The sequence below is a fragment of the Saimiri boliviensis genome, chromosome 3 (genome assembly GCF_048565385.1).
Source record: "Saimiri boliviensis isolate mSaiBol1 chromosome 3, mSaiBol1.pri, whole genome shotgun sequence".
Lineage (NCBI taxonomy): Eukaryota > Metazoa > Chordata > Mammalia > Primates > Cebidae > Saimiri > Saimiri boliviensis.
This window is the reverse complement of record NC_133451.1, coordinates 100221046-100239179: the sequence shown is the minus strand read 5'-3', so window position 1 is coordinate 100239179 and position 18134 is coordinate 100221046. Positions and strand designations below refer to the sequence as shown.

The 18134-nt window shown below is 37.3% G+C and overlaps 1 protein-coding gene and 1 long non-coding RNA gene across 5 annotated transcripts in view; one reads left to right on the top strand and one right to left on the bottom strand.

Moving 5' to 3' along the window:
• The window catches only part of LOC141584033 (uncharacterized), a 65036-nt gene that overhangs the window by 857 nt on the left and 46045 nt on the right, over positions 1–18134 (top strand). The window lies entirely within an intron of this gene.
• Positions 7150–7567, bottom strand: LOC101048531 (large ribosomal subunit protein eL31-like). Its single transcript, XM_039468022.2, has one exon. It carries the CDS (start codon positions 7528–7530, stop codon positions 7150–7152), a length of 381 nt encoding a protein of 126 aa, XP_039323956.2. The 5' UTR covers positions 7531–7567.

The window sequence follows — 18134 nt, the reverse complement described above, 5'->3', positions numbered from 1 at the left end:
TACTGACAGTATTCGCAGCCTGTAATGGGCTAAAAGCTCTGCTGCTGTGATTGGCCAAGACTTGGCTACTTGTAAGAAGAACATACTCTCAAGTTACATTGCAGTTTATTTACATATTAAGTTTGATTATACTTTGCTAGGTAGGAAGGCAACTTTAGGCCACATTTATTTTAATAACAGTTTCCTCCTTTGGATCAGCCTCTCAGTTTTAAAGAGATTGACCAGAACGTTGTTTTGTCTCAGTTTGGAAGTCACGATGTGAAATTAGTTGAGTTATTATACTTTCCTCATGTTGTTATTCTAACTGTAATAACAACATTTGGTATACAAAGGATGGCCGCATAGAGACATTTAAGACTCTGGAGGGGAAACACCACATGAGGGAAACTGTTATGGGCAGGAGAGAACAGCAGTAAACTGAGGTGCGTGCCTTAGCAGGAGACTCTACAAGCTGAACTGATAAAAATCAAACAATTCGAAGTTCAGGCAATAAAGATAGTTCAAAGTATTTGACTCCCGTTGGTCATAGTCTAATTTAGGGCATTATGGCAATTGAGGACCATAGTTCGCTGAATGATCTGATTTGGCCTTATGGCCTTATTTAAAGAGGTATCCATTTTTGTAGTTAGCCTGGTAAGACAAGTTATAATAACCTGGAGATTCGCTAAAGAAACATAAAAATTAGAAAAGTCTGAAATAGCCTAGCTTGCCATTTCCTACTAAGGATGTCTGCAAAACAACTATTAGCCGCCCCCATAAATGTATCATGTGTTCCTTTCCCCCTGATAAATTTCCTTAAAATATTCAGTGGCAGTGTCTAGTGAAACAGCAGTGTCTGCCACCTTTTAAATTAAGTTTTCTGTGGCAGGAAAAATAAGTGCAACATCCAGTTTTATTCAGCATCATACAAAAGCCACCAGCACAAGCAAAGGGGGATCCAAAGCTGTGTAATGTTCCATGAAGTGTGTTTGCTAAATGAGGAGATCCAAAGCTGTGAATGTTCCATGAGGTGTGTTTGTTAAATGAAGAGATCCAAAGCTGTGCAATGTTCCATGAGGTAAGTTTGTTGAACACAAATGTTTTCATCCACTGAGAACATTTGAGTAGCTTCTACCCTCTGAACCTCTGGGAGGTCTGACTTGCTACAATTAAAGATTTTCTCCGATTTACAGATTAGTTTCAAATTCCATACAACAGGCACCCTGCTAATGCTAAGAGTGAGTTACAGCAACTCCATTGGAACCTTTCCTCAGTAGAAACTACTTATCTTCATCTATTTTTAAATTGGTACTAACTTTGATTATTGACTGCTTTAACCTCTGATTATGGAAGGTATTTGGGAACTTTAAGGGAAAGCTATTCTGATGTAGGAGCAAGCCTGGCCAAATAGCAAGATCTGAACCAGTGAGGAAACAGCAGATTGAGCAGATTATCCACTGACCCAATATGGACCCCTTATCCACTGACCCAAAATGGGCCCTTGGGGGCTTGAAAAGAGGGCCACCTAGTGGTGTTTGAGCAGAGGTCAGTTAAATAGGTCCACCCATAAGACAAAATCCAGTGGTAAACTTACTCCTCTGGTCCCTGTATAGCATGTTGTAAGGATGCAAACCACATCTAGTAGAAAGATTTTGCTGGATTTAATCCAGAGACATCATATAAGCAATTATTCATACCCACATAGGTAGTCTGCAACATCTTGAGTGTGCAATGCTTGGAAGCACAAGATAGATACCTTTGGCAGGCTTCACTATGATAGTTTTTTTTTTTTTTACTTTTATTTACAATTGGCAGATAATAATTGCACATATTTATGGAGTACAGTGTTATGTCTCAATGCATGTATATGTTGAACAGTGATCAAATCAAAGTAGTTATAAATAATATGTCTATCACTTTAAACATCATTTATTTTTGAAGATATCATTCAAATCATCTCTTCTAGCTATCTTGAAATATACAATACATTATTATTAGCTGTAGTCATTCTATGGTGTAATAGAATACCAGCTTTTATTCTTCCTAACCCATTGACCAATCCCTTCTGTCCAGATTTTCTATATTTGGTAATAGTTCAGTTGTTAACTGGTAAGATCAAGATACTACTTTCAGCAAGTATAGGAAAGCAAGTAGCAGTGATGTGTAGCATATCAAGGATAACTTTCCTCTCTTTCTTTGGGGTTGCAGGGTGAGTCTCAGGAACACAGAGAGGCATTAGCATTAGTGAAATTGTTTCCAGATTTTGGGGCATTCACTCATAAACCCAACAGTTACTCTGGTTTCTTAGAGACCATGAGACTTTGCCAAAGCCATCCACAGAGTGTCATCCCAAGTTGACGAGGAAATTCAGTTATTTCTGTTGCATACAACATTTTGAGATAACAACTAGAAATACGATTAATAACATTATACCAGGACTGTTAGATTTCTGTTAATTTCTTACAACTTCTGAAATACATATTAATAACATATCTATACATATATAATTCAAAAAAGGTTTAGCATTATTTAGGGTTTTCCTAAAGAAAGGAAGGAATTAGTATTGCAGGAAATAGAGAAAAAAGGAAAAAAAGATAAGGCTTTCCTGATAGCAAAGAACTCTTGATCTGCAATATTACGAAGGCTGTCTACATATAGGATGCCATCTGCCTCTAGGGAAAAACTTCCCTGATCAGCTTTCTTTCTATCTTTCTTTTTTTTTTTTTCCCCCAGGCAGGAGTGCAGTGGTATGATCTCAGCTCACTGCAACCAACACCTCCCAGGTTCAAGCATTTCTCCTGCCTCAGCCTCCTGAGTAGCTGAGACTACAGGTGCATGCTACCACACCCAGCTAATTTTCTTATGTTTAGTAGAGATGGGGTTTTACCTTGTAGGCCAGATGGTCTCGATCTCTTGACTTTGTGATCCACCCACGTCGGCCTTCCAAAGTGCTGAGGTTACAGGTGTGAGCCACCACACCCAGCCCAATCAGCTTTATTTCAAGTTCTCCAACAGGTGTACAGTTCCAGAAGTCTACAGGAGCTCTTTTGTGTTGAGAAATGCAGATCCAAGATTCAAGGCCTTGAAGTTTGCTGCAGAAAAGAACTTGGTGTGGTCCCTTTCAACCAAGTTCAAGTAATGTGACTTCTGTGGTGGTATTTCCAAAAGACCCCATCTCCAGTTTCTGTATTATGAAACATTTGTTTGTCATCAGTTGATGGACATGAAGGACTTTTTTCACCTGGTAAAAATATGCTTTGGCAGAATGCATTCAAGCCTTGCACTATTGAGTCATGTCTGGGTTGATAAGACTGGAAGATGCATGAGACTTTATTATTAGGGGTATAAGCCTTCCAGTAACTATTTTATAAGGGGTCAATTAATGTTTTCCAGTGGGAATGATCTTATTGCCCTCAACCAAACTTTGACCAAGGCAACCTAAACAATTCAATTAGCTTTTCCTATGCTGTTGTATTTATAATACCTATTTAACTGTTTGACAGCTTGTCCAGTGAAATAAGTACCTCTGTTGCTGGAAATTTCTCCGACAGTGCTCCATAAGGAAAACACATTTTCCAATAACCTTTTAACATTGGCCCTCCTGCATTGGAACTCTTCTATATAACCAGAAAACGTGCATTTAAAGTAGAAATTGAATGAAAGCCATTTGTAAGTGTTCAGGAACTGTATCATCTGAAGTTTTTATTATCTTAACCACAATTATGGGTTAGACAAACCAAGCATTAACTGTTTTAGCAATTTTATAACAGTCACTCCACCAATCTTTTTTTCATAATTTGAATCATTTTATCTCCTCCATAATGAATCATGGAGTGCAGAGCTTTTAATATTGGAAGATTTAAGACTCCAGAAGAACCAAGCAGCCGTCCAAGTTCTTCCTGAATCCAGACTTAACACTGGATTTACATTCTTTAAATACCAACTTTGTCTCTCCAGTTCAGGTGCTTATAGCACTGTTTATTGAATATGGTTTATCAAATGTAATTTGACTTAGATCAATATTATAGAGTTAATTCAAATTGTATATCTTAATAATTTTAGTATTGGCTTAATCAGCATGAAATTCTGCCCAGGTAATCTCCTTGTTATTATTTCTTGTTCTGCATGACATTAGGTTAGCAGTTTTATGAATCAGTCAATTTCTTCATTAGAGTCCTGGGAATTCTTACCCAATCCAATGGTGTGATTTTAAAGTTAGCAGAAACCTGTACTTCTCAGAGTTTTTTCCATGGATCTCCTTGAAGACGAACAGTTTAGGCTTATGGTTTCTCAGGAAAGTATAAGAGTAAACAATTAATTATCTGTGAATGACAAGTCTTAAAATGGCCATGACTTTAAAGTTCCGGTAAGAGTTCATTATGATAGTGACACAATTGACAAGAAAACTCAGTTACTTCTATTGTAGTCAATATTTTAAGACAGTAACTAGAATTATGACTGATAGCTTTATAGCAGGACTATTAGATTTCTATGAATTCTACACAATTTCTGAAATACATATTAATAACACATTCATATAAATATAATTCCAAAAAATTTAATATTATTTGATAATGCTTCCCATGTCATTTAATATATCAGATCAGTTCAATTAGTTTAATATGTCTCTTTCTATAAGGAGAGATATCCTTTTGAGATTTTCTTTTTTTATTATTATTTTTTATTTATATTTTTATTGCATTTTAGGTTTTGGGGTACATGTGAAGAACATGCAAGATTGTTGCATAGGTACACACATGGCAGTATGATTTGCTGCCTTCCTCGCCTTCACCTATATCTGGCATTTCTCCACATGCTGTCTCTCCCCACCTCCCCACACCCCCGTCCCTCCCCCATTTCCCCCCAATGGACCCCAATGTGTGATGCTCCCCTCCCTGTGTCCATGTGTTCTCATTGTTTAACACCCACCTGTGAGTGAGAACATGCGGTGTTTGATTTTCTGCTCTTGTGTCAGTTTGCTGAGAATGAGTTTCCAGGTTCATCCATGTCCCTACAAAGGACATAAACTCATTGTTTTTGATGGCTACATAGTATTCCATGGTGTATATGTACCACATTACCACATTTTCCCTGTCTAGTCTATCATCGATGGGCATTTGGGTTGGTTCCAGGTCTTTGCTATTGTGAACAGTGCTGCAATGAACATTTGTGTGCATGTGTCCTTATAGTAGAATGATTTATAATCCTTTGGATATATACACAGTAATGGGATTGCTGGGTCAAATGGAATTTCTATTTCTAGGTCCTTGAGGAACCGCCACACTGTCTTCCACAATGGTTGAACTAATTTACACTCCCACCAACAGTGTAAAAGTGTTCCTATTTCTCCACATCCTCTCCAGCATCTGTTATCTCCAGATTTTTTCGCCATTCTAACTGTCGTGAGATGGTATCTCAGTGTAGTTTTCATTTGCATTTCTCTGATGACCAGTGATGATGAGAATTTTACATATGTTTGTTGGCCTCCTGTATGTCTTCTTTTGTAAAGTGTCTGTTCATATCCTTTGCCCACTTTTGAATGGGCTTGTTTGTTTTTTTCTTATAAATCTGTTTTAGTTCTTTGTAAATTCTGGATATCAGCCCTTTGTCAGATGGGTAAACTGCAAAAATTTTTTCCCATTCTGTTGGTTGCCGATTCACTCTATTGACTGTTTCTTTTGCTGTGCAGAAGCTGTGGAATTTGATTAGGTTCCAGTTGTCTATTTTGGCTTTTTTTGCCAATGCTTTTGGTGTTTTGGTCAAGAAGTCCTTGCCTACACCTATGTCCTGAATGGTTTTACCTAGATTTTCTTCTAGGGTTTTTATGGTGTTAGGTCTTATGTTTAAGTCTTTAATCCATCTGGAGTTAATTTTAGTGTAAGGTGTCAGGAAGGGGTCCAGTTTCTGCTTTCTGCACATGGCTAGCCAGTTTTCCCAACACCATTTATTAAACAGGGTCATGGTTAGGAAGAATCAATATCGTGAAAATGGCCATACTGCCCAAAGTAATTTACAGATTCAACGTTATCCCTATCAAGCTACCAATGACCTTCTTCACAGAACTGGAAAAAAACACCTTAAACTTCATATGGAACCAAAAGAGAGCCTGCGTAGTCAAGTTAATTCTAAGTAAAAAGAACAAAGCAGGAGGCATCACACTACTGGACTTCAAACTATACTATAAGGCTACAGTAATCAAAACAGCATGGTACTGGTACCAAAACAGAGATATAGACCAATGGAACAGAACAGAGGCCTCAGAGGCAACACAACATATCTACAACCATTCGATCTAGAATTCTTAATCCTTAGTGATCTTAATTGCCTATCAACACTAGGAAGCAAGCAATTGTGAACTGTCACATCACTCATCTGTACCTCGGCAAATCTGTGAATCATTACTTTTAGAAAAATGTGCTTGCTTATAGTACAATTTGTCACTGCGCCCCAGAACATGTTTGTAACGATTACAAATATCTCTGGTCTGTCAGTAATAAGAAACTATAGAGGAGACAAAATTTCATCTCTACCCTCTTAGGTTTTCTTTTTTCATGGCTTAGCCTGAGAATTAAATTGTTTGTATAGATTTCCTTCAACTTCAGTTTTCCATCTTAGGGATAATAATGTTAAAACCTTCTAGTGTAGGAAGGACACTTTTTTTTTTCTGGTTACCTAACCAAAAATCAATTATTTTAGAAGACAACAATACTCAATATAGATGTAAGCAGAAACTTAAAGACCTACTGCCATGTTAATTTCATTAAATTTAAGATGATACAGATGTTATGTCATTTTAAAGTTGTTTCCTAAAAATGTTAAAATGCCAATATCACCTAAATTCTACATCTTGGTTTCTGGAAAAATGCTTATCTTACCATTAACAAAACATACAAGTAAAATTATTAATAATATGCCTTCAGTATCCCAAATACCCAGAACAGTGGTTCTAAAACCAGGTTACACTTCGAAATCAGCTTTAAAAATCTGCTTAGACCCTGTCCACAAATCTAACCCCAGGGGATGGGGAGAAGGCAGCAGAGGCCATCAGTGTGAGAAAAGCTCTCCAAATGATCCCATAATTAGGATAGGATATACAAGCACATTATGTTGTAACTAAAAAGAACCAAAACATAAAGGCAATTTTTCAAGTTTATTTGATGTATTTGACGATCAGCGATTAGTTCTCATCCACATTGACTGTAGATTTTTGAAAGTGGTAACAGGTACATAGGTAACCAAAGTATAGAGCTTATTTGGTGAATCTTCATCCTCATTATGTTTTCTGGACAACCGCACACGGATTCGGTATGGGACATTCCTTATTCCTTTGGCCCAGACAGCTTTGTTGAGCCTGGTATCAATGCACACATCTGGAGTTCCCATCTCCTTCATAGCAAATTTCTGAATCTCTTTGAGTGCCCCAGGGGCTCGCTTCTTGAAGCCCACTCCATGGATGCGCTTGTGAATGTTGATGGTGTATTCTCGGTTCACCACCTCGTTGATGGCAGAACGGCCCTTTTTCTTCTCGCCACCCTTCTTCGCTGGAGCCATTCTGTCAGGTCCGAGGTGGAAAGAAAGAGCGCAAGGAATTGTGTTGGAAGGACGCTTTTATATAGGAAGTTTACTTACATCTATTTAACTCACTTATTTTTAACAATTATGCTTAGATTGCTTATAAAGATGAGACAGTAAGCAGCTAGTCATCATGTAAGTTATTTCCTTGCTGACATATTTTGTAATTCAGAGATAACATAAGTTTATTTTACCAGTGAACCTAAGTAGGAAAATTTATGTGTCTGTATTATACTTAATGCTTAAAACTCTGAATACATGACTGTTTTAATGAAATCAACAATATTCTTATTTACCAAGATCACCCAAGTAATGTGAACTTGAAAGGATTTGAGCTCTTAATTTTCTGAGTGAATACTTTATTTATATTAGGACTTATTTTTTAAAAAGCCAAAGAAATAAATCTTTTTTCAGTTTAATTTGGCAATATCATAAGGAGATATAAAAATATCGCATATGTGTATCTTACCTACACATCTGTCCATAAACATATAAACAGACACAGATCTTCTATAGCTTTTATTTAAAATTTTTAGCCATTTGCCAGGCACAATAATATAAAACTCAGTCATTCATTTAAAAATATCTGAACCAAAATTGTTTCCCTGGCCAATAAAATAAGATTTCCTGCCCCCATGGGTAAAGCTTTAAATTATATTTGTGAAAAAGATATATAAGATTTTTTCATTCACTTTCTGTAAGGAACCTTATAAAGAGGCAATCTTTGCTTTATTTAATATTTTAGATGCCTCTACATACCAATTTTAAAATATATCCCATTGCTTTTTGGCATTTTGTATTCTTTTTTTAATGTCCCCACAAGTAAACAATTTTATGTATGTTAAAATTTCCCCATTGTAACAACTATAATTCTAAGTTGTTCTGGTAAGGGACATTTTTAAAAAAACACACAGGTTCTGGGCGCATAATTTTTGTGCACAAAGTTAGCTGGTGTACCAAAAAGTGGAGTCCCAGATTCTTGGAATCCCAGACTTTTGTTGTTGTTGTTTTGTTTATGAGATGGAGTTTCACTCTGTCACTCAGGCTGGAGTGCAGTGGTGTGATCTTGGCCCACTGCCATCTCTGCCTCCCAAGTTCAAGTGATTTTCCTGCCTTAGCCTCCCAAGTAGCTGGGATTACAGGCGCCCACCACCACACCTTAGTAGAGATAGGGTTTCACCATGTTGGCCAGGCTGGTCTTAAACTCCTGTCCTCAGGTGATCTGCACATGTTGGCCTCCCAAAATGCTGAGATTACAGGTGTGAGCCACTGTGCCCAGCTAGAATCCTAGACTTTTTAAATTTGGAGAAACCCATTTTCAAAAGATACCAACCTCAGACCTCTGACTGGATCCAATCCAGTTACTTAGATCCAATCAGATCCCAGACCCAGTTCAGGAAAATTCCTCAAATAAAGTCAGAGAGGTCAAAACAAAAATTCATAGAACTTGAATTTAAGAGAGAACCCTGCCATGATCCCAGTTGCCGTGAGAGATCAGTGTGCACATGATCCCTGGTGAGTATCTTCACTTGGTCAAAAGGTGCTCCTTTGTGTCCCTGGAGGTCTACTTTGGGTCCTACTTTCGACACCAATCTATTAAAATGAATACTTTAGACAAATTAAATATTAGTAGAGTTTATCTGAACAAAGAAACAGTTCATGAATTGGATAGCACCTTGAACCAGTAACAGTTCAGAGAGCTTCACCCAGCAATAGTGGATAGGCAGTATTTATAGACAGAAAAAGAAAGTGACATACAGAAATAACTTGGTTACAACTCTTTATCTGACTTATTTTGTCATGGTCTGAGCAGTTGCAGCTTGTAATTGGCTAAAATCTCAGTTGATATGATTGGCTGAGACATGGCTACTTGTTACAAGAATATGCTCTCAAGTTAGATTGTAGTGTGTTTACATATTAAGATAGGCTAGAGTTTGCTATGTATGGAGAACTTTAGGCCACATTTAATTTAACATTGTATTATAAAGACCCACAACATTAAACAAGTCCTTCCCCTACTAGAAGTAACCGTCATAGTGGAATCTGTGTTTCCTTTTTTTGCTTTGACTCATCTTTATATCTAATTCTGTAAAAAACATTCAGAAAGCACTGTGTTTGAGCACCTTGTTAGACTTAGGAGATCACTACGGGCTGAAGAGAAAGTGTTAGGTTCAAATAATTAAAGTCCATTAAATGCTAGACTGTAGCAAATGCAAAAACCTATAGTATATAAATGAAAAAGGAAGATTACACAGACAAACTTAGTAACTTGAAGCATGAGTCAATTTGTGAAGAAAAGAGAATTTGCTTCAGAGGAAGCAACAAATTCAAAGGCGGAAGCATGAGAAATTAATGCAACAGGTAAAGCAGGCGAGGAATTAGGTGTGGTTAGAAATGAAGCTAGGATGGTAGGTTAGGAGGGTGATTAGATGGGTTTTAACTTTTAGTTCTCATTTATAACTTGTATCTAATCCAAGGCCAAAGACAGTCTAATTACAGTGTTGTCATATATGTTTTTGTTTTTGTTTTGTTTTGTTTTGAGACGGAGTTTCGCTCTCGTTACCAGGCTGGGGTGCAATGGCGCGATCTCAGCTCACCGAAACCTCCACCTCCTGAGTTTAAGCAATTCTCCTGCCTCAGCCTCCTGAGTAGCTGGTACTACAGGCATGCACCACCGTGCCCAGCCAATTTTTATATTTTTAGTAGAGATGGGGTTTCACCATGTTGACCAGGATGGTTTCGATCTCTTGACCTCATGATCCACCCGCCTTGGCCTCCCAAAGTGCTGGGATTATAGGTGTGAGCCGCCGCGCCCGGCCCCATATATGCTTTTAAATGAAATGTGTGTGTAATGGGCAGCAGTGATGCCTAGGTATGGTACATTTTCAGATCTGTAATTCTTTTCCTCGGAAAGAAAGAACAGCTCCTTGTCTTAGTCTGTTTGAGATGCTAAACGAAATACCACTAGTTTGGTGGATTATAAACAATAGAAATTTATTTCTCACAGTTCTGGAAGCTTGGAAGCCCAAGATCAAGGCACCAGCAGATTCATCCTTCTTCCTGGTTAATAGATTACCTCTTCTCATTGTAACCACATATGGTAGAAGGGGCAAGTGAGCTAGCTCTCTGGGGTCTCTTTGATAAGGTCACTGATACCATTCGTGAGAGCCTGCCCTCATGACCTAATTACCTCCCATGCTTTTTCTTTAGCAAAGTTCAAGCTAAGTCTTTTCCTAGGAAAGGGGGAAAGGGTATTTTCAGAAGCAGGTGGCAGCTCTTTGTTGAAATGCTAAATCTGAAAAATATCTCAAAAACCACTTCTTTAGGTTTCACAGGAGTGATGTTATCTGTAGGAGTAGTTGGGGAAGTTACAACTCTTGTGATTTCTCATGTGACTTTGGAGCAGAAAGCAATGTATAAAAAAGCAAGCTAAGCAGTGGTAGGTTATTGTTTAACCATGCTTTTTCTTTAGCAAAGTTCAAGCCCCAACCATAATTCTAATCTTGTATTATGAACACAGCGTCATTCTCCAGCAAGGAAGGGGGTCGGTTCTCCTTGCTTTAAAGTTTAATTATAAATTAATTCCTTTCATATTATCTTGGCCTCCATGCCAGAGTAAAAACAGAAGGAAAGAAGAAAAGGAAAGAAAGAAAGGAGAGAAAGAAAGAAAGGAGAGAAAGAAAGAAACAGAGGGAAAAGAAAGAAAGAAGGAAGAAAGGAAGGAAGGAAGGGGAAGGGAAGGGAAAGAGGAAGGAAGGACAGAGAGGGAGGGAGGGAGGGAAGGAGGGAAGAGAGGGGAGGGGAGGAAGAGGAAAAGAAAAACAAAACAATAGCCTTTGAGGTTAAAAGCAAGACAGAGTCGGTCATGTTAGATTTCTATCATTACTTATAATTCTGCAATGTTCAACATTATACTCAGGTGCATTTAGGCAAAATTCTTCATCTTAAAGATTTTAACAGTGTTGGCATATACTAGCCATTCAACATACTTCTTGAATGAATAAGTGAATAGCTTTAAATTTATGGATATTTAAAAACAACACTATTTAATGTAGTAACTCCCACTACAGGCTTGAGTTGTGGTCCCTGAGGAGTTGCTGTTTCCAACTTACCTTTGTGTACCTGGTCAGACATTTCCTGAAAGGAGCCAAGGGTTTATTGTTTTTCATACAATTATGTTTCTTATTAATAGGGCAGAAAGAATGTTGGCCAGGCTCGTTTCAAACTCCTGACATCAAGTGATCCACCTGCCCTGGCCTCCCAAAGTACTGGCTAGGCATGAGCCACTGCGCCTAACCAGGAATTAAGCTTCTTACATCGCAGATTTTTCTTTTGTTCACTGCTGTGCCCCATCATCTAGAATGGCTCTCATAATCACTCCATGCATGGATGAAGGTGGGTTTCCACGGCCCGTAGTGTTGAGCATGTGGATTTTTTTCCCTTTTTTTCTTTTCTTTCCATTTCTCTTCTCTTTTGCTATCACATATATCACTGCAATGAATAACTTATCCCAAATTATTTTTCATCCGATTATCTCCCACAGTTAATATCTTATAGAGTAGAATTTATTGGGTTAAATAACATAAATGTCTAATTTTTTAAATTTTAGGATGATTTTGAGTTACAGAAAAACTGCAGAGATCATCCGGAGTTCTCATATTTCCTTCACCCAACCTTTACTAATTTTGACGTCTTACATAACCATGGTTCATTTGTCAAAACTAAGAAATTAACTTTGGTATAACACTATTAACTAAACTACAGACTTTATTCGAATTCACCAGTTTTTCCACTGAAATTTTTAGTATTCTGTTCCAGGATTCAATCTAGGATACCACTCTGCATTTAGGAATAATTAAAATCTTGGTTTTTAATTATTAAATTTTAATTATTAACATTTAAGAATTTTAATCTTAATTATTAAAATTTAATAATTCTTAAAATTTCTCCAGATATGTGGTTCCAATCTGTATTGCCAACAGAAATGTATGAATGCTTCTCCTTTATCAATACTTGTATTTCCCTTTTCCAAAAATATCTGTAAAATTCAATGGTTAAAAATAATGTCTCACTGTAGCAGTTCCATTATGATGAGTTTGAAAAATGTTTTATATTATTGGCTATTTTTAGTCTTAAAAAATTGTGGCCAGGCTTGGTGGCTGATGCCTATAATCCCAGCACTTTGTGGGGCTGAGGCGGGTGGATCACTTGAGGCCAGAAGTTCGAGACCAGCCTGGCCAACAGGGCGAAACCCCATCTCTACTAAAACTACAAAAAGTAGCTGAGGATGGTGGCACATGCCTGTAATCCCAGCTACTCGGGAGGCTGAGGCATGAGAATCACTTGAACCCGGTAGTTGCAGTGAACCGAGTTCAAGCCACTGCACTCCAGCCTGGGTGACAGAGTCAGACTGTCTCAAAAAAATTTAAAAAGCACTAAAGAAAAAAATTTGTATTTCAAAAGTTAACTCAAGATGGATTAAAGACTTAAATGTAAAACCCTAGAAGAAAACCTGGGCAACACCATTCAGGAGCTAGGCATGGGCAAAGATTTCATGATGAAGATTCCAAAAGCAATTGCAACAAAAGCAAAAATTGATAAATGGGATCTAATTAAACTAAAGAGCTTCTGCACAGCAGAAGAAACTATCATCAACAGAGTAAACAGACAGTCTACAGAGTGGGAGAAAAGTTTTGCAAACTATACATCCAACAAAGGTCTAATATCAAAAGTCTATAACGAGCTTAAACAAATTTACAAGAAAAAACAAACAACCCCATTAAAAAGTGGGCAAAGGATGTGAAGAGATACTTCTCAAAAGAAGGCATACATGTGGGTAACAAGAATATGAAAAAAAATCTCAATATCACTGATCTTTTGAGAAATGCAAATCAAAACCACAGTGAGAAACCATTTCACACCAGTCAAATTGGCTATCATGAAAATAAAAAAATAACAGGTGCTGGTGAGGTTGTGGAGAAAAAAGGAATGCTTATCCATTGTTGATGGGAGTGTAAATTAGTTCAACGATTGTGGAAGATAGAGTGGTGATTCCTGAAAGACCTAAATACAGAAATACCTTTGGAGCCAGCGATCCGTTACTGGGTATCTTCCCAAAGAAATATAAATCATTTTATTATAAAGACACATGCAAACATATGTTCATTGCAGTACTATTCACAATAGCAAAAACATGGAATCATTCTAAATACTCATCAATGATAGACTGGGTAAAGAATATGTGGTACATATCATGGAATACTATACAGCCATAAGAAAGAATGAGATCATATCCTTCACAGGGATGTGGATGGAGCTAGAGGCCATTATCCTTAGCAAACAAATGCAGGAACAGAAAATTAAATACCTCATGCTGTCACTTATAAGTGAGAGCAAAATGATGGGAACACATGGACATATAGATGGGAACAACACACATTGGGGCCTGTTGCAGGTTAGAGGGTGGGAGGAGGGAGAGGATCAGGAAAAATCACTAATGGGTACTAAGTTTAATGCCTGGGTAATGAAATAATGTGTACAACAAACCCCCACTGAAGTGGCTACGTTGTCTGGGGTATATACCCTGGGGTAGGTAGTCACACACCAGGAAAATGTTACACATGGACACACATGAGGAGTTTAGGAGTAGAGGTTTAATAGGCAGAAGAGAAGAGAAAGAGGAACAGCTTTCTCTATAGAGACAGTGAGGTCCCAAGTGGAAAGGACCCAAAGAGAGCACTGAATTTTACAGTCAGGTTTGAGATGGTGGTGTCTGGTTTACATAGTGTTCACAGATTAGTTCCATTAGGTGTGATATTTACATAGCAGAGGACATTTACATAGCAGATTTTGCATAATCTTATTATGCTTTTCAGTTGATCTGAGCCATCTTGTCTGCTTCTTCTTATACATGTGGCTGGCAGGAAAGGGAAGAGGAAGCCCCCATTTTAAACATGTCCAACCCCTAGTTCCTACCAGCATTCACCTGTGCAGACTCCCAGCTTGCTTGTCTCTGTCTGCGGCTGGACTTTACAGGCCGCTCTTTGTTAGACAATGATTTGGGGCTGCTTTTCATTAAAGAGAAAAGCCTTGGCCAGGCGCGGTGGCTCAAGCCTGTATAATCCCAGCACTTTGGGAGGCCGAGGCGGGTGGATCACGAGGTCAAGAGATCAAGACTGTCCTGGTCAACATGGTGAAACCCCGTCTCTACTAAAAATACAAAAAAATTAGCTGGGCATGGTGACGCATGCCTGTAATCCCAGCTACTCAGGAGGCTGAGGCAAGAGAATTGCCTGAATCCAGGAGGCGGAGGTTGTGGTGAGCTGAGATCACCCCATTGCACTCCAGCCTGGGTAACAAGAGCGAAACTCCGTCACAAAAAAAAAAAAAAAAAAAAAAAAAAAAAAAAAGAGAGAGAGAAAAGCCTTACTGAGTACTTTCCTACCCTCAATATCTGCCTAGGTGATTTCTTAACTCCTGTATCACCATTACACAAGTTATTCCATGTAACAAATCTATACACGTAACCCTGAACTTAAAAGTTTAACAGAAAATTTTGTATCTTTTGCCTATTTTTAAAATTAGGATCTTCTACTACTGAATTGTAGCACAGTTCAGTAGTAGAAATACTATGCTATAGTATATGAAAATTCTAAAGATACTATATATTATAGTACACATGGATTTATAAGCACTGACATATAAGCACTTTATATATTATGGATGTAGAATTTTTGCCAAGACTGATACAATTTTTTTTTTCATGATTTACCAGCTGTTTTTTGGAATAGAAGAGTTTTCTATTGTTATGTCATTAAGTATATTGTTTTAGTTTTCTGATTCTATTATTTTTTTAAGAGTTGGGGTTTTTCTTTGTTTTTTAAACAGCCTTATTGAAGTACATCGACAGATAAAAATTGTACATATTTAAGGTATACAACTTGATGCTTTGATATATATATGCGTTGTGAAATGGTCTCCACAACCAAGCCAATTAACATATCTATCACCTCACAAACTTACCATTTCTTTTATTACTATCATTTTTTGTGGTAAAAGCATTTAAGATTTTCAAAAATTTCAAGTAAAGAATATTGTTAACCATAGACACCAGGTTGCACATTAGATCTGAAGAACGTATTCATCTTGCATGATGAAACTTTATTCTTTGACCAACATTACCCTGTTTCCCCCTCCCGACTGCCCCTGGCAACCACCATTCTTTATTATTCTATGAGTTCAACTATTTTAGATTTCACACATCAGTGAGATCAAGCAGTATTTGTCTTTCTATGTCTGCTTTATTTCATTTAGCATATCCTCCAGGTTCAACCATGTTGTTACAAATGGCAAAATTTCTTTCTTTTCTGTGGCTGAATAATATTCCTGTGTGTGTGTGTGTGTGTGTGTGTGTGTGTGTGTGTGTCTGTGTGTGTGTGTATACACCGTATTTTCTTTTATTCATCCATCAGTGGATACTTAAAATGTTTTCATATCTTGGCTATTGTGAATAATGCTGAAGTGAACACAGAAGTACAAGATAAATCTTCAAGATCTTAATCCTTATTTCCATTTCTGTAGGTATATCCCAGAAGAGAGATTGCTAGATCAGACGGTAGTTCTATTTTTTATTTTTTTGAGGAGTCTGTATACTGTTTTTGATAATGGCTGTACCAATATACATTCTCATGAACACTGTACAAGAGTTCCCTTTCTCCTACATCTTTGTCAACATTTTAAATCTCTTGTCTTTTTGTTAATAGTCATCCTAATAGGTATGAGGTGATGCTTCATTGTGTTTTTGATCTGCATTTCCCTAATGATTAGTGATGATGAGCACCTTTACATATACTTCTTGGCCATTTGTATGTCTTTTAAGAAATGCCTATTTAGGTACTTTGCCCGTTTTATAATTGGATTATTTGTTTCTGCTATTGACTCGTATGAGTTCCTTATATATTTTGGATATTAACCCCTTATAAGATATAGTTTACAAATATTTTCTCCCATTCCATAGGTTGCTTTTTCACTTTGTGATTTTTTTCTTTACTGTGCAGCAGCTTTTTAATTTGATGGATTCCACTTGTCTATTTTTGCTTTTGTTGCCTGTGCTCTTGGTTTCTTATTCAAACATATTATAGCCAAGACAAATGTCAAAAAGCTTTTTCTCTATGCTTTCTTTTAGTAGCTTTGCAGCTCTGAGTCCTATGTTTAAGCTATTAATCCATTTTGAGTTTATTCATTTATTTTTATTGTATTTTAAGTTTTGGGGTACATGGGCAGATCTTGCAAGATTGTTGCATTGGTAGACACATGGCATGGTGGTTTGCTGTCTTCATCCTCCCATCACCTAAATCAGGCACTTCTCTCAGTGTTATCCCTCCTCAACCTCCCCGCCCCCTGCTGTCTCTCCCTTAGCCCCCCACCCCCCAACAGACCCCAGTATATGATGTACACCTCCCTGTGCCCATGTGTTCTCATTGTTCATCACCCACCTATGAGTGAGAACATGCAGTGTTTGGTTTTCTGAGTTTGTTTTTGTATATGGTATAAGATAAGGGTCTAATTTTGTTCTTTTGCCTGTGAATATCCAGTGTTCTCAACATTAGTTATTGAAGAGATTATCCTTTCACTGTTGTGTGCTCTTGGCACTCTTGTGAAGATTAATTGACTATAAATGCACAGATTTATTTCTGGGCTCTCTATTCTGTTGCATTAATCTATATATCTGTTTTTATGCTAGTACCACCTCATTTAGATTATTGTAGCTTTGAAATATCTTTTGAAATCAGGAAGTGTGATGTCTCCAGCTTTATTGTTCTTTCTCAAGATTGCTTTCACTGTGGGTGACATGGCAAAACTCCATCTCTACATACACACAAAAAAATACAAAAATTAGCCGGTTGTGGTAATGTGCATCTGTAGTCTCAGCTCTTCAGGGGGATGTGGCAGAAGGATCACTTGAGCCTCAAGGGTCAAGGCTGGAGTGAGCCGTGATTGCACCACTGCACTCCAACCTGGGTGACAGAACAAGACCCTGTCTTAAAAAAAAAAATCCCAAACAAACAAGATTGTTTTGGCTATTTAAGTTTCATATGAATTTTAGAATTGTTTTCTCAATATGCGTGTAGGGAGTGCCATTTGAAATTTGTTACAGATTGCCTTGAATCTGTAGATCATTTTGGGTAATATAGACAGTTTCATTATATTCCTCTAATTCACAAACATGGGATGTCCTTCCATGTATCTAATCATCTTTAATTTCCTTCATCGGTATTTTGTAATTTTGAGTGTACAAGTTTTTCTCCTCTTTGGTTAAGTTTATTCCTATGTATTTTATTATTTTTGTTGCTATCATAAATGGAAATGTTTGCTTATTTCCTTTTTGGATAATTTATTGTTAGTGTATAGGAACACTGCTGAATTTTGTATGTTGATTTTGTACCCTGCAGCTTTATTGAATTTTTAAATTAGTTCTAGCAGATTTTTTATTGAGTCTTTAGAGTTTTCTACATGTGTAAATAATCTTTTTTTTTTTTTTTTTTTTTTTTTTTTTTGAGACAGGTCTCACTCTGTCACCCAGG

Bases quoted from the DNA above. Each gene is read 5' to 3' on its own strand.
- LOC101048531 (XM_039468022.2), bottom strand. From the start codon at position 7,530: ATGGCTCCAGCGAAGAAGGGTGGCGAGAAGAAAAAGGGCCGTTCTGCC.